General features: G+C 36.9%; 1 protein-coding gene across 1 annotated transcript in view; it reads right to left on the bottom strand.

Annotated features, from left to right (window-relative positions):
- CACNA1D (calcium voltage-gated channel subunit alpha1 D) overlaps nt 1-17,848 on the bottom strand; it is a 185,845-nt gene that overhangs the window by 73,740 nt on the left and 94,257 nt on the right. The window contains exons 9-14 of the mRNA XM_065687166.1: nt 15,342-15,511; nt 6,734-6,821; nt 6,051-6,077; nt 1,232-1,392; nt 412-637; nt 64-271 (exon numbers count right to left, since the gene is read on the bottom strand). Coding sequence (XP_065543238.1) covers nt 64-271; nt 412-637; nt 1,232-1,392; nt 6,051-6,077; nt 6,734-6,821; nt 15,342-15,511 — 880 coding nt within the window. The remainder of the gene's footprint in view (nt 1-63; nt 272-411; nt 638-1,231; nt 1,393-6,050; nt 6,078-6,733; nt 6,822-15,341; nt 15,512-17,848) is intronic.

The following is a 17,848-nucleotide window of genomic DNA, read 5'->3' as shown; positions in this document are numbered from 1 at the left end:
GATCACTTAAACAGTTTTGCTGATCAAAGGTAAAATGTTTCATACGGGATGAAAGAAAGTTACCTGGAATACAGTTAAAAGAGCTTGTGGAAAATTATCGAAGGTGCTCCGTTTTGTTTGAGTTTCATCAAAATTAAATTTGCCTCCAAACAGCTGCATTCCAAGCAACGAGAAGATTATGATGAAGAGGAAAAGCAGAAGCAACAGTGAAGCAATGGACTTCATTGAGTTTAACAAGGATGCTACCAAGTTGCTCAGGGATGCCCAGTGCCTATAAGTTAAAATGCGTGTGTTAACACACACCAAAAAAACGCGAAACAAACCAGTAAAAGAGCAGAGCATGATGAAGTATTACAAAAGAATTGCTGACCACCCTTCAGCTATCCCTAAAGTTAGCAGTATTAATCTTACCTTGTTACTTTAAAAATACGCAGGAGACGAACACAGCGAAACACTGAAATTCCAAGGGGTGACATAATTTCCAACTCCACCAAAATGGTTTCAACAATGCCACCACAAACAACGAAGCAATCAAAGCGGTTAAAAAGAGAAACAAAATAAGCCTGTAGGCCCAAGCTGTACATCTTTACTAACATTTCACAGGTGAATAAAGCCAGAAGAACTTTATTTGCGATATCTGAAACAAAATATTAAAAAAAGAAAATAACAAAAAGACATTCCTGAATTGTTCCATAGATTCCATTTGTTTTCACTTATTTGTACTATGCTTCCTATACTAGTTCACAGCCTTTTGTTAAAGGAGGAAGTGCTGTTTTTTTAAGTTGGACTGTATTTGATGCCTAAATGGCAAAAGCTACACAAGGATGTGAAGCTTCCTGCCACTTATAAACTAATTCATCTTTCCAATCCTTTGTGCAGTTCATGGCTGCTCAACTCACAGCTTGAATCCACACTGTAACTTAAACAACAGAGCCCACAGCATATTTTGCTGTGCCAGTAACTATTTGCTTTCTCAACTTTTAAGCATGGTTTAACAATAAAAGTACAGGTATTTACAATTCAGTATTGTCAGGTTTTAGCTGGTATGCCATTGAGCTGTGTTACAGTTGTGGAAATTAAATACATTCAGTTATTTCTTGTATCTCCCTTTGGCTGGGCTGAATATCTTTCAGGACAGCAAATAACAACAAAATGGCAAGGTACAACAGTAGCCACTGATAGAATGCAGGTACTCATAGTCAAGAACAGGACAAGTAATTTTCAAATGTACCTTGGATTTGGGTCAGCCAGTCAGGTTGATTATAATGCTCCGATGAGATAGTTAATGTGTTCAGAAAGACCAGGACAATAACAAGCCAATAAAATGTAACAGATTTTACTGCAGCTCTACATTTTCTTCGATTAAATCGATTCCAGCGACGCCAGCGTCGACTGAAAGTTCAAATAAAAAAAATTTATTATTATACAGAAAAGATGAACTTAAGGAGGGTTTCTTCTGTGTAGAAAACATAGTGCAAGTACGTATGTGTGAGCAGGTGTATTTTATAGACGTGCGTGCAATACTTCAGATAGTTGCGTAAATTATTACCAGTTGAAAATTAGAGAGGAATAATTTGCTATTCCTTTTTTAAATTTCCCTACAGATTTTCAAATGTAGACCTCAACTTGTAGAGACTCTAATTGCCTGTGACATAACTAGACTAAGCTGCATTTAACATTTCACTAACAAGATACAGCTGTCTTCTCAGGCCCCATACACTTAATAGCAGCATAGAAAAGCCAATGAAGCAACTTAGAATTCAAATTACATTTAGCCTGAAACATAGGCTTTGAGTTTAAACACAGACACAATTCCGGCAGGATTAAACAAGACAGGAACATTGAGGTCAACTTTAAGAAATCTACCCTATAATGTTAGTAATCTCAGTCAATGACTGCTAGAGGTTTCTGCTGATGTGCCTTGAAATTGTGTCAGTGGGCAAATGTTTGTGGAATGACTAAGAGTGACAATCAAGAATAAGTAAACAGGCCCCATCTAGGTATGAGCTGGATTCACAAGTGAGGGTATTAGCTTAGCTGTGGACTCATAAACCTAGATTTAATTTCTCTGCCTTGCTTCTGGGAACTTAAGCAAACCAATTAGTCTCACTGGGTTGCATTTCCATTTGTGAAACAGGAAGAAAAATATATTGCTGGTTCATAGGAGGAGAAGGATTAAGAAGCAGCTGATATTGCCTAAAAGGGAGGCATATAAAATTCATACACTCACAACTACAGCTGTGGACTCAGATAATAAAATTTAAGAACTGACAACTGCTTCATCCAACATACAAGGGACAAAGCTGAGAACTGACTGTGAAAAACAACTTCCTTTTTTCTAGGTTGCTTTTAGCTGGTTGATGGTGTGATACAATTCACTGCATTGCCATATCACAGAAAGAACATGAAGAATGAGTGGGTGACACAGGGGAAGGGCACTGCAGCCCTTTTGGCAGTACCAAGACATCGAGCTATGGCTTTTGAAAATTGCTACAAATAATTACATTAATTTCTTAATACTTTCAGTGTCTGAATTAGTAGGTATTGTATTTACTATTTTTAAAATCAGAAATGCTTTACATCTGCCTCAGAAAATAGAGCCAATACGCAATAATACCACCATAAATATAACTGAGCTTGACACCACATTCAAGATTGAACTGAGTTTTCTTTATGCACGTTAAATTTGTACTTGTAGTACTGGAAATTAACACTAGTTTCAGATATCACTACAAAGATGATTCAAGCCTTTGCAGTGTTCTAACCATATAAAGGAAAAATATCTTGTCCTGACCTAAATCAACACAGTATTCAAGAACATTCTTATCTTGCGAGTACCCTGTGAACCATGGCCATCATTAGGATGGCTCACTCCCTAGGTAGGTAAAGCAGCCTTTTTATACAGCCTATCACTGAAGTCAATGAGACAAAAATATCCCTGTTTGGATCTCTCTATTCAGAGGAGCCAAAAGCAGCCCCAAAGCGTATTACTTAGAGCCCTCTGAAGCCAACAAGGAGGGTTTTTTTTCCCCAAAGGTCTGTAGAATCTGACAAAATAGCATAGTTAAGTGATACATTTATGACAGCACTGCCAAAGGGTGTGCAATGGCTGCAATGGCACTCACATTTGGAAGTATATGACTAATATAAGCAATGTGTAAAAATTGGTAATATGACTAATGTAAAAAGACTACAGAAATAAAACAAAAATTCAAAAAGGAGAATAGGAGTAATTTTCTACCTTCATTAGATCGGTACAAGTAAAGAAATAAACAGTAAGCAGCAGAGTGAATTAGATGGCCTGTTGTGCCAGAAAACCTGTGGCTATAAAAGATAGGAAAACAAATTACACTATTTTCACTGGACACTGTTCTATTTTTTTTGCAACCGCCCCTCCTAGCTATAACCAAATAGCATAATTTTTTTTCTGGAAGAGCAAAATGTACCCTTTTATTTTTAAAAGAAATTCCATTTTGATAACTTTGCAATGATATAACATTGCTTTCATGAAATTTAACAAAAACATAGAAGCTGAATAAACAAAGGACATTTACAGTTGACATAGCTTTGTTACAACCAACCAAATTAGGTACTGCTTTTGCTCTCATTAAATAATCATTTTTTGCTCATAACTATCTATAAGAACATCATTATTCTTACAAATGTGTTCCCACTTTCACTTTCACTCACTCAGGTATTCATGTGTAGCTGGTCCTTTAGGTACCGGGTCTTAAATTTGAATCCACATATGGGAAATCCAGTCTTCCACTGACTCTAACTGAACTCAGTGTGAGTCAGTCATGCATAATCTATGAAGTTTATTTTTTTTACTTTCTATTTATGTGTGTTTGTGTATTGATACTAAGTCTGTGCAAAGGGTAGGTACATTCATTTTCAGCTGATTTTGTATCAGCAACCTTTCATTATAACAGTATTTTTCTAAACTGGACTTTCTGTTTAGAACCACATGCAGAATCCCTGTATCTGTGAATCCCCATTTTCCTCTAATCCGTGCTCTGTTGTATCCACGTCAGGAGAAAAAGCAGTTGTTCTAGTATCAAAAGTTTCCAAATTCCACCTGGAAGATTACAAATTTGCAGCACAGATAATATTTCTCCATATATATCCTAGCATAATGTGTGGTTAATATACACCTTCACTTAACACACTGGCAGATAATTGATGTATCTTGCCAGGATGTAATTCCTCTGATCAAGCACCCATCTGACTGTATAGAAACATTCTTCTAAGGATTAATCTCTTTCTTCATTTCTGGTACAGCAGGTAGGCTAGCTTGAAATTAAAAGCATTTTCTATTTTGATCCAAAGGCAAAGATGTTTACAGTCAAACCAATATCCCTGACAAGCATAGAATCATAGAATAGTTAGGGTTGGAAAGGACCTCAAGATCATCTAGTTCCAACCCCCCTGCCATGGGCAGGGACACCTCACACTAAACCATTTTACCCTGAAACACAGTGTACTGCCATTGCAGAGTAACACTCCTGAGTCTAGAGCAAAGATCAGGATGGAAGAGTGAGAATTAGACCAAGATTTAGCATTTGGCTTAGAATGCACTAAGTCACCCTTGACCACTGAACACAGCCCATTACCAAATTCAGTTTAAGTATGATTGAAAACTTCTAGCACCTCCAAATGAAAGACACCAACATCCCGTTGTTGACTTTAACAACTTCTGTAAACAGATGCCGCAGTGTTCCATTTTTTTCTACTATAATGGTAACTGGAAGCAATGGCAAGAGGAATTTCAGACCATTAGCACACTGAACTGGTTCTCTTTCTCAAGCTAAAAGCAATCTCACCTAGTAATTCTTATGAAGGGTTAAGCTCAAAGGTCCACATGGACATAACTGCTTCATTCATTTGGTGCAGCTAAGGTCAGTTTCTGTGGCAGAGGGCATACAAGAAGTTATACAGCTTTTATAACCAATGATAAAACTTCTAAAAAGTTAGCTGTGCATTCACTACAATCCTAAATAGCCAGATCTCCACTGGTTGCAGTGTTCAGCAGAGTGAGGCACATTTAGATGCTGTCACCAGTTTGCTGGGTGAAAGGGATGACAAAATAAACCTTGATCATAGCATCACATGAAAAAACCTCTCAGTATGGAAAAGCACAAGTCAACTGTTCCCTGGGAGCTCTTCTCCAAAAAAGAAAGAAGGCTATTCAGAAGGAGCACAAGTCCACTCCAACTGCTTGCAGCTGGTCAGCACTGGTAAGTCATTAGAGCTAATAAGGCTAGTAGAATAAACCTGGGTTTGCTATCCTCTTCATTGCTGCAAGGAGAATACACTGCTGTTACCAATGAATTACTTGCTAAACATCCAACACTGAAATCAATTTTACTAAAGTTAAAAAATTGGAATGATTCCAGATGTTGCCAAAACTGCTGATGCCAGATGTTGCCAAATCTTCTTGTTTGTCCCTTTTTATCAGTGAAAATTTTCTGTGCAGATTATTTATTCTGTGGGTTATCTGCAGCTGTAGGAGTGTTTTTTTGCCCTTCGGGATTCACTAGGTCTACCACTTGATTACTTACCTTAAATCACTTTTATTTTTTTCCTCCTTCCTGAAATAACCTAACTTTTTTAAACAGAGTGTATCTTCTGTGCTTTCCATTATCCTTTCTAATTACCAAATATACATCCTATAAGACTGGAAAATAAAATCAAAATAAGGAAACCTATTGATTTCGTAGTGGCACATCCAGTGTCAACATTATGAGGACTACTGATTCTTAGTTTTGCTGGTAACACTTCCTTTCTGCAATCATATGTGAAAATAGAAGCTCATATTCCTAAGTGTTCCCAGTAGGTGAAAAGAAAGCCACAAATATCAGCAAAGTAAATCAGGGAGTTTGATTTTCAGAAGTGTTCATTTATACTTTCATATTTACTAGTAACTGTTAGGAAGTGTTTTCACACAGTAAAATTTGAAGTACAGTAAATAAGAAATAATTATATGAGATCATCATGATATGTAAATATTCACAAAGAAGAAAAAAAGCACTGCGGAGGAAAATACTGACCTGAACTTGGATTTTGAGATGGTTTGACTAGAAGAAAGGGAAAAGACATTTTTAAGAATGTATAAAACATAATTAACACAAATTTGTTCTTTTGGGATTTCTGCAAATCAATACACTGGAATTATATTTACACAAAACCAAACTTTTAACAAAATGCATCAGGAATGCTGAAATTCTATTATTTATTTTCTTTACAAAAGAAAATCTCTTTACAAGTTTTCTAACTGAAAGGAAGTCTCCTTTAAAACTAAGTAGATAAATTGCTCATGTAGAAGCTGCGTGGAAGTCATGAAAATCAGCCAAGAAATACTGAACACCACGAGATATAGAAATACTCTCATAAATTCAGTTATTGCCTAAAAAATACATATTCTCCATATCATGAACAATTTAACAGGAAATGCTTCTTTTTACATGTCATAGGGGACTCCTGTTATTTTCTTTTTATTATGGATATTGCATTTTATAAAAGGCTTCAGGAAACATGACCCATTAGAAGTTTAGTTGAATTGTTTTATAGCTTCTACGTCGTGAATTTCAGCAGAAAGGCAAAATAAACCCAAGTGTCATACAAAACTTGACTATTTGAAAGCAGTTTTGGCTAAATAAACAACAGGGGAAAACGATCCTTTCATATTTTGAGATGATGAGGGTGAGTACTTGAAAGCAGCCTGTGTACTCACCATAAGCTCCCACAGCATGCTGGGCTCTCTCCTTCTCCACTAACATTCTCCGTGTTTACTGATTCAGTTTCACTGGTGGGCATGCTTGCTGTGAGGAAACAGAAAGTGCTTTAGATTGATAGCAAAGAAAGCTTTACACAGAATATGATCTCCTGTTCTATTGCAATAAAGCCTCTACTTTTTGCAGGTCTAATAAAAGATTTATCTTCAAGTCAATGGAAATATAGAGGGGGAAAAACATGTCAAAAGGTGCTTGGAAAAGATGAACAGCCAAAGTTCTCAGTACTTCCTAGGGAAGAACACTACTTCCATTTTTATAAAGCAAGCATGAAAGAAAAACCTACTAACAAGAAAAGCATAAAATTAATGTTGATGGTTTATACAGTAGAAATGTCACATAATGTAGGAAAAAAATTCGAGGTGGAAGATGCACTGAAACTAGAACAGCTGGAACGAAAGATCTTACAGGTATTCTGGGCTGAACCTTTTGTCGCTTTGATAGTTTTCTTGTTTGGGTTTTTGTTTGTTTGTTTTGCTGGGGAGAGTTTAAGCCAATGTCTGTGGAATGAGACCACTGAAGGCAGAAAGGCTACAATGCCTCTGTTAGGGATGTACGACTATCTTGGTAACATAAACGAGGTTTGGAGCAGACTTAATTGCATCCTAATAGAAGTGAGATTTGAGAATCAGGCCCTGAATTTTCTGATTTGTCTAAGGATCAAGTACAAAGTGAGAACTGTTAGTAACAGTTTCTCATAAATTGCCTCAACACTGACAGAGATACATGGAAGTGGTAGATGGTAGCTTGGTTTTCATCCCCATCAATTACATCCAAATAGAGAGACTGACAGGTCTATGTGGGCTAAATGTTCAGCTGCTATTTGCAACTGCTGAGAATCTGTCCCATGACATGAAATGTTAAACACAGAACTGGCATAACAAAGAAAGATCAAAAATGTTCATGTAGGTGTTTGAATAAACAAGGGGCTTTAGGCAGTAAGCACAACAAAGCTTTCTTTCAAAAGGTCCTTCTGTTTTGACGATTCGTTCAGAATATTACTGAAATTGCATGCTTCTAATATCATGCTTCTCTTTATAAATCAGTTTTATAAACTGAACATTGATAATCTTGTGTGCATTTCACAGCTTACAAAGTTCAAAAGTAACTTCATTGAAAAGCAAACGATCTTTGATGACATCCAAATTCAAGTATTAAAATTAGAAAGGATTTAGAGAAAAAAAAATCTAAAACTATTTCAGACATAGTCTCACATCTTCAGAACTAATATTTTTTATTTAAAAATGCCAGGGTCTTTTGCAATAAATGCAGGGAGTCTCCCTGTCTGGTAAAGAACTGAAGCAGTTCTCTTGTGCTGGGTGACTTATGTGCTATTAGGAAACACAATATTACAGCCACCTAATGATGAATATTTTAGCACTTGTAATGGACAACTGCAAAATATGAATGCAGAAGTCTTGCTTCATACACTATTATTAAAAGCTCTCATGAAAACAGAGCTAGGTCCACTTCTCAAGTACTACATATGTGCAGTGTGTCTCATACTTGTGTTTCAAATTTATCAACCCTTTCCTCATCTAAAAGGAGTACCTAGAATCCAGGTCCTCATAAATCATCAGTGTCACACAAATGCTGTTTACTTTAATACATGCCAAATAATTTTAAAAAAAGTGTAAAGTAATATAAACTTACTTCAAGACTTGATGCCTTAACCTCCACAAAGAAATGCCAGCCCTTTTTGAACATGACTGCATAAAGAAAAACATAGTACCAAAGAAAAGTCTTGATCCCTACTGAAGCCAGTGTCAGTTCTGCTGATTATTAAATACAGCCAGACTGTTGCTCTCTATTTCAGACGGTGCTACTGCTCTAACTCTATAGGCGTCTTAAAGGTGTTGTGTTACAAAAATGAAAGAGGGGAAAAAAAACCCCACATAAACAGTTCCATTCAGACATTAGAACTATCATTCAGCTACCACCATACTGTAATTCATATGCCAGAAGGAAACCTTGACAGAAGAAAGGCCCCATGTAGAAGTCTAGCTCCAGAAATGCTAGCAAGTCATTTTATCTTTACCCAGAGAAAACAGCAAGAGCACTGCATGACCACTTCCACTCTCACTAATGAAAGCAACCTGGCAAGGCTTGAAAAGACTGTTTCATGACCACAGCTTTTTAAGGTGGGGTGTTCATTGGGCAAAGCACAGCACACAGGATAAACTTGTGAAAAACCATGTCATCTCCTTAAGGCCAGCTTTGAGATCTTGAAACTGGTATAAACACCAATATTCAAAGATAGATACGAAATTGTCTCTATTCTTTGTTCACCTTTTGTCTTTATTTTACTGGCATTCTTCTTGAAAGATTATCAGCTCTCTGAAATTATGGTAACTGGTTTCAAATGAAAGAATGCTTGCATTAGCAATATAAACAACCCATATAGCATGCAGCTTAAAACTTTCCTGAGTATATACAAAAATAGGTCAAATACATCAACTACTACATTTTATTTCTGTGGATAAGAAAACAGATTGGTTTTCTCATAATATAATGTTCACTATTTACTCTAAACAGTGTTCAGATTTTGCAGCAGGGATTTCAAACACCACTCCAGGACATAACTAATGTATAGCTAAGAGCAAGTCAGTGTCCATCAGCATCAGTATGTTCTACCCCGCTGGAGCTGGAAGAAATAAATTCCATAATCCTATGATATGACAATTTAGTGTCACTGTAGAATTCAGAAGTGGGGTAAATTCCACCCCGAATTATTGAATTGTGGTGGCAAGTATTACTGGTGGAAATGTTCTCTCTAGAAAGTATATAATTTATAATTTTAAGCTGGTTCAAGTTCCGCTATGCTTTTTTGATTCATAGGTTCTCATTTCCACACTGATGTACCTTGAGTGGCCTTCTGGAAAAGAGGTTCACAAGTGGAGTGATCTGCACAGCTAGTCAAACATTCAGTAACAGCTACTGGACAGACTCTCACAATTATTTAAAAAGGCACTATACTGGTAAAATTTTAAATCTATCTCACAAAACAGTGTCCTGGTTTTGGCCGGGATAGAGTTAATTTTCTTCCTAGTAGTTGATACAGTGTTGTGTTCTGGATTTAGTTTAAGAATAATGTTGGTAACACACTGATACCTTAGTTGCTGGTACACAGTACTTAAGGACTTTTCAGTTTCTCATGCTCTGTCAGTGAGGAGGGGCAGAAGAAGCTGGGAGGAAGCAAAGACAGGACACTTGACCCAAACTAGCCAAAGGGGTATTCCATACTGCAGCATGTCATGCTCAGTGTAGAAACCGTGGGGAGCTGGCCAGGAGGCACTGGTTGCTGCTCGGGTCGGGCTGGGCATCGATCAGCAGGTGGTGAGCAACTGTACTGTGCATCACTTGCAGGATTTTTTTCTTGAGGTGTGGTGTTTATTCCTCTCTCTCTTTCCTATTACTGTTATTGTATTATTATTATATTTTATTTTAATTTCAATTATTAAATTGTTCATATCTCAATCGATGGGGTTTTACCTTTTTTTTTTTTTTTCCAGTTCTCCTCCCCATCCCACTGGGGAGTGGCAGGGGGAGTGAGCAAGCAGCTGCATGGTACTTAGTTGCCAGCTGGGCTTCTGTCTGCTAGTAACATCAAACCAATTCCATAAGCTCCAAAAAACCTCCTAATTCTTTCTCAAATCAGTACATGGATTTTCTCAATCCTTTACACCAAGTCTTTGAGGTAGTCAAACAGGAAAACAGAACAACAAAATCCCCAAAGAGACAACATTATCATTTCAAATTCATCTCAAATTTTCCCAAGTCTGCTGTGTGCCCAGAAAACACATCAGGAAGAAATGGTACGATAGCTTCTGACTGTGAAGCTCCTTGGGGTAAATCCACTTTAAGGAGGCGCTGCCTGGAAGATGTTCTACTTGATACTGTAGTGAGGTATCTGTTTTCTTAGTGCAGATTTAACGTTGATACTATCAACAATCATTCTCTTTTTATAGACAGCCCAATGAAGCTCAATATAAGGTTGAATGGTTGCACGGAAGTGGAAGGAAAGTAAAATTATCAGTCTTCATAATAGAAGTATCACTGAACCAACCACGTCTAGCCTGAAGGATGACACTGTGAATCTTGGGAGTGGTGTAAAATCTACAGATGTGGTGCTTTGAAAAAAAATAGAAGTAGAGATAACAAAAAAACCCAAAACATTTAGGGTGGGATTTCTAATCCAGTGGTAGCCTAAATCTGAGCCACTCTGATCAGTTTAGTACTCTCACAAATAGAGAAAGAAATAGGCCACCAATTTGTACTTTGGAAGAATCTTACTCATAAACGTATACCTGTCCTACAAAATTGAGATGAAACTAAGTCAGTACACACATGCTTGAGAATGCCTTCGATGGGTAAGGTCGGGTACTAGCAGCAAGACAGCATTTGCAGCAGACCACAGCAAGTTTTCAGCCAGTTCCATGCTGTTTCATGACTGACATCAGAATCTGAACCTGCTCATTTAAAGGCTGCGTTGAAACATCCAAAGTAAAACTGTAACCACTTTCAGCCATTTTTCTGGAAAAATGATTGCAGCCCATAAAGCTCTGTGAGCTATTAAATAATATATATAACAGTTACATGAACAGTTTCAAGCACACTCAGTATTTGTAGAAAATGAATCCATCAGGTCCTAGCAATTTCTGAGTTAATATTCTGCCTTCTCTGGAGTAAGTGAATCAGATTTGTCAGCCTCAGTCTGAGCCACAACAGTGACTCTTAGGACAGCAAGGAATTCAGCTGCTGCAATGACTTTGTTGTAGGTAGGATTAAAAGTAGACCTCCTGCTTGTCAAAACAATATGTTTACCAGTATTAAAAGACTGCAAGATTTGAAAATAACTACTGTACTCTAAAACCCCTGTCCGTCTCCATTGTGGGTGGGAAAGAATTACAGAAACAAAACCATCAACAACAAGAAGAGACACATTAAAAGTTTGTTATGTTTTGTTGGATTCTACATTAGAAATATTATAAATAATATTATAATCACACTGTTCTAAGCTTATACTACAATCCATTAATAAAGTATGTAAAGTACTTTAATTATTTCACACATGAATTTAAAATAGATTTTTGAAAAAAGAAAACCTATGCTTCAGTAAGAACAGTCACAGACAAAAACACATCAGTGGAAATTGAAACAAATTAAAGCCTAGGCTTTAGGAAGGTAGAGCACTGCAGCAGCACCAGTGTATTTCAAACATGCATTTAAACCAGCAGGACTGCATGCACAAGAGTCTACATGCCAAGGATGTATATGCCTTTGTGGTAGAAAATACATATGATGCGTGCTTTTAAAACCTCACACATCAAATGCAGTATCAGCACAAAAGAAAGTTCAACTGCAAATCCGACCATGTTTTACCATGTTTATTGGAAGAACGGCCAAACCATCTAAGCCTGCTTTTCTTCTTTTCTTCCATTAAGTCAGCCAGTGTAACCCCTTCGTGTTAAACACATGTAATCCCAGCAGGGACACAGTAGATGGCAGCAGTGGCAACGCAAAAAAATAAAAAAGTGCCCATACATACAGGCAAGGTTAGGCAAAACCAATTGAAATTACCGGCAGCACAACTGCTCAGAGTTCAGCTCCTCACCTCTCGCTGCTTTTTGCATTTTGAGCTAAATTCACAACGCTTTGAAGTCACTGGAAGTTTTTTCATTGACCTGGGGGTAACTAGTTATTGCTTCATTATAAAAACTTATCACTTTCACTAAAGGCATATTTACAATTCTAGTAGTAAAAGGTATTCCATTATTCAACAGCACTGAATACCTGCCCACTATCAGCAACAGAGATCTATGAATACAGAGGGTTCAGATACAAATAATTCGACTTAATGGCTTCCCTGGTTAGAAATTTTAATATGCTTGGGTCGCAGAAACCTAAATTACGCTTTTAAAGTATTATGTAAGAACCTATTAATCACTGATTTCACCGCCTTTGAAATATGTACCTTTTCCTGTCATAGAGAGGTCTTCTGTATCCTAAACCCAGAGCTCTTCCACACCGTTGAAGAGCATTATGGTGATCTTCCATCACAATAAATCAGCTATCTTCATCATCCAGAGGTTTAGGTACTCAAAGGACACAGCTGCCAAGAAGCCTGCAAATTGTTATTCTCCCTGTCTTAGGATCCAGCCCTGCATTATGCTTCAAAGACACTTCTAGAAACACATCACCACTATATCTTCAATATGTTCACTTCCCAGGCTTACTACTCAAGATAATTAAACTGATGATAACTTGCTAAATTTCATCTCACTCTAAAACAGGTAGCACATTATTACGACTATGCTCCTAACCCAAAAGCTTTTCATGGAATAAATGGATGGACACCTTGTGATGCTTCTCATCCTACCTCCCCATGCCATGTGATACGCAGCAGAGCATGTCTGCAATGCAAGGAGATGGAGTAACTCAGCAACTCTTCCTTTACACCCTGTTGCAGCTAATAATAAAAATGAAAACCCAAGCCACATATTTAAGCACATGTGCACAAACCCAGAAGAGTGCTAGGAGATTGCCCTTTCCTGTAAATTTCCACTCCAAATACATAAGCATACCTGAAAAAAAATTCTTGGGATTGTTTTAAAGCTCTTGTAATTACATTCCTTCTCCTAGTTTTACTCTGTAAGTCTCTGTAAGTCAGGAATACTGGAGCAAATGGTTCTTTTGCAGTATGTTAATACGCATCCAGTTTGAACAGGATGCAATAAATTCCTGGGATTTGACCTGCAGATTTACAATCCAAGTCCATCAGCACCAGAGCTGACAGGACAACTGCCCAATGCTCTGTGCAAATTCAGCATCACCTACAATCCTGCATGGCAGTCTTGTACAAAGGGTATCTACTCAATAAAATGCGGAACCTTTTTTTTTTTCCTCAGTCTTAGGATCTTATACCGATACTCAAACCCTCCCATACATTATCAGTAGCAACAACAACTCATAGTAAATTCTTTGGCTTTTTTTGCTCTGCTCTAGATAAAAACTCTGTGCTACAGTTTTCACATAAATTATTCCTTTTTGGGTGATGCTGGCATCAACATCAACCCACAAGCTGCCTTCCAGCCTCTCATAAAATCTTTGTTTCTTTCCAGTCAGCAACAAAAAATCATACCCTGCTTTTATCATGAATTAAAGGTCTAATAAAATTCTGAAACTCAAAACCATAAAATTTTTAAAAGTAGCTTAACTACATGCAAGACAGAGATAAGTTTTTAAACAGATACCTCAGCATCAAACCACATCATTTTCACTTTTTACTACTTCTGAAAAGTACTGTGGTTTAAAAGAACAGTTAATGATAAATTAACAGCATAATAAGAAAAAGAACAGTATTAATGTATTCAACACAGAAAATAATATTCCGAGTTGCCTTTGACAAACCACTTCTAGATGCTTTGTCTTACATATGGTATCTAAATAAAAAAAATACCATGACTTTCTAGAGTATCAGATGAATAATAAGATGAATAATGTCATATCATAATGCTGTATGGCATTAGTACATATAGTGAAATTTGGACTTTAATCTTACATTTAGTATTAAATCATAAACCACAAACAACAGCCTGAATCCATATTCTCATTTATGTACATCACTAAAATTTCTCATGCAAATTTTAACCACTACTATGAACACTTTGTGAAGAGGCTAAAATAGCCTCTCCTAAATTCTAACATTAAAATACTGCTTTTACTCAAAATTTATGTAACAGAGAAATCAATTATAATTTTTACAGTTGTCACAGTTACCACGAAACTAGCTTGTTCCTTTATGTTACGACTCAGGTCAAAACACTAGAGGGCCACTACAGCACAAATTACCTTTCCCATAATACCCTATACTGTCAAATAAATACACTGTAAGTAAGCAGTAATTATACTTCTTAGTGTCAAGACCAAAATCCCACAGGATCTCATTTATTTCACACTCTTAATACATCTAGTAAAAGTGATTTTAAATAGTCTTCTTGAAAATCAGAAAGATCGAGAATGTAATTTCTCTACTTCAAAGAGCAAAACAAAACACAAAAAACCCACCAACCAACCAAAAAAAACCAAAAAAACCCAAAAAACCCCTTCACTATTAGCACCAGGTTATGTCTTGACCATACTTTTAAACTTTTTTTTATAATTATTATTATTCCTATTGCATGCACCTACAGGTAAACACATATTCTTCTTCACTAAGAACTGACAATTATACTTAGTGGCATGTAGCTTGCATGCACTAACTTTTACAGAATACACGTAAAGCAAAGGTTTTAAGTCTCAGTAGTGACCGAGTGCAGACAATGATTTGCACATTGACAGCACAGAGCAGAGTTTTGTTGGCAGATTCTGGATTATCTTCTATGACTAAGTTTCAACATATTAACAGACATGATTGTTCTGCTAACAAATGCTTTTGCAAACTGACAATCAGAAAGTGACATTAGCCAGGCTGCATTCACCCCAGTGTAGCACCCTTAAAAGCAGTCACACTGTCCCACACAGAAGAAGTAGAGAGTAATGAATACGTACTGTTCCGCTTGCCTTCTTCATCAACCTCTTCATCATTCTCAGGGTCAATGTCTTCTGCCTGTGTAATCCAGTCTAAATATCCCTTCAGATCTTCTTCAAGCTGCTGTTTTTCACGTAGCTTCTGAAAGTCCCCTCGGGCCTTGGCTTTTTCTCTTTCCTTGGAAAATTCTCTGTCAAATTCAGATAAAGCATAAAAAATACTGATTGTCAAACTCCTGGGCATTTTGATCTAGGTCTTGACAATGCAGAGTAACAGACTGACATAGACAATAAACTTAGTAAGTTACACTGAAGATTTGAGAGCTTCTTTGAAAACAAGACAGTGGTGCAAGGAAGTCATGGGAAATCCCTATCACATCCCATCAAAACTTTCAGAGATTTTATGACTTAACTGAACATAAGTGTGTGTGTGCCCCCTGTTCCCATTTAGTTATCTGTGCACCTATACAGATTTTAAACCCATTTTTTTCCAGATAGCTACAAAGAGAAATTACCTTGCAATAATGAAGTCATTTCAGAAAACTGAGTATTACATTCAGTGAAAAGGAAATTCTGGCTTCCACTCCTAAAATACTTCCTTTTCCAGCCACAGTTTATTTACCATGTCAGCACATACTTATTTCGGTGCGTGGTTCACAGAATTCTACTAATAAGCTCTCTCAATTATCTCATGCATAGACACACCTGTGCTGCTTGATATCTGGATGTTTCACCCTTGTGCTTTCTATAACAGAACCTAGAAACCCTGTTCTTGCAGATCAGAAACACATCTTTTTATGTAAACTGAACTCTGTCCTGAGACTGGGGCAGTGAGACAATGTATTTTACTGTCTGTCCAGTTCATTATTTGGGACAAGGCTTAAATTATCATGGAATGATAATTAAAATAATTAAGTCATGCTCTTGGAGAGAGAGGTTGACTAAAATGGCCTACTGAGGTCTCTTCCAAACTGAATTACCCCATGAATCTATGATTTCCTTAATGATAATGATAATTGAAACACAATTATTGAGTAAATCCTTGCACCCGCTCATTTCACATGGTGACCAACACTGGCACAGATATGATGTGATACATAGCTCCAAATGTGTAACTACACTAGAAGGATCAAACATTGTCCAATTTATCCAAGTGTCAGTATGTATGATTAGGGGTAGGCAAGCACCTTTTGGAACTGTATTGTAACTGTCCACCAATTCACTATTGAGATTTAAGCTGCTACTGATTAACCTGTTAATCTTGCAGTAGGGCTGAAATTAACCTAAAGAATGGCTATCGTCATTTCATTTACTATGAATTTGCAACCCTTTATTTTTTGTGAACTTTCACCTGAAAAATATTCCCTCTCCAGGGGAAATTTATTAAAATGCTCAATAGTATCCTTTTTCAAGAGGAAAAATATTAGGAAATTAGTGTAAGATGCGCAAAATGCTTTAACAACTTGAACTCAGCTATCAATATGATATTGCCCTGCGAACAAAATACAGAGCAGTCTCTCAATTTTTCAACATAGTGTTTCAGTTCAGTGACAGACATTACTTCTTTGGAATTGCAGATATAATCTCTCCAAGCTTTTTTATTTTTATTATATTATTTGTAGTTTTCAAACATCATCTAATAAATAAATTTCTGCTTTGACATTAGTAAATCTGAAAGTTAAGCTCTTTACATGTAATCATACAGATTTTGGGTTGTTAGTTGGTTTATTTTGAATGTTATGTTGCAGAAGCTAAAAAGATTTCTGTTGCAAAAGCTAAGAGGCAAAAACTCAGTTTGACACATGGAGATAACCCTGTTTCATCTGATGGCACTGCAATGATCTGAAGAATGCCAGTGCTTGTTTTGCATTTGCTACCCTTCACCTAGCATCCAAGGACGAGGTCCTCCAAAAGGCCATACTGTCACAAAAACGCTCATGAAACAGATGTTACAAGCCTGCAAAATTTGTTTGGTTTATGCAATACTGGGTTTAAGCTTCCCATGGAGAGAAGAGACTGTCCTTCACATATGACTGAGGCAACATACTTGTGACTCTTATTCCATAGGCAGCATCTCTGAAAAGAGAGCTATCACGGCATAGTGGGAAATCAGATGTAACAAGCTTTGCTGGCTTTTACTAAGTATTTGTGGTTTGTTCAGTTAACTCCTTTGGGTGTTTTTCATTAGTGTGAAGGATAAGTGATGTGTGGGGCTGAAGTAAAATGAAAGCTGCTGTTACATGAAGTGAAGTGAAAGGTTATTTAAAAATGCAACAGCTGGCAAGACTGATACTTTCCACAGCACTTCACCCATGACCTTTTAACTTTGATCACCTTAAAATGGCTGCACACAAAGAACTGAACACAGATTTTTATATACACAGAACTATGACCTTCAATCCAGCTTGCAAGTCAGACATGGTTTTGTTAAATGCTGCTGTAATTTATCTGTAGGGAAAGATCCATTGTATTTAAAATCTTTACCTTTCTTTGTAAAACCTGACTGTAAGAACCTGAGAAGGCTGCAT

The sequence above is a fragment of the Lathamus discolor genome, chromosome 7 (genome assembly GCF_037157495.1).
Source record: "Lathamus discolor isolate bLatDis1 chromosome 7, bLatDis1.hap1, whole genome shotgun sequence".
NCBI lineage: Eukaryota > Metazoa > Chordata > Aves > Psittaciformes > Psittacidae > Lathamus > Lathamus discolor.
This window is presented reverse-complemented; position numbering and strand designations above follow the sequence as displayed.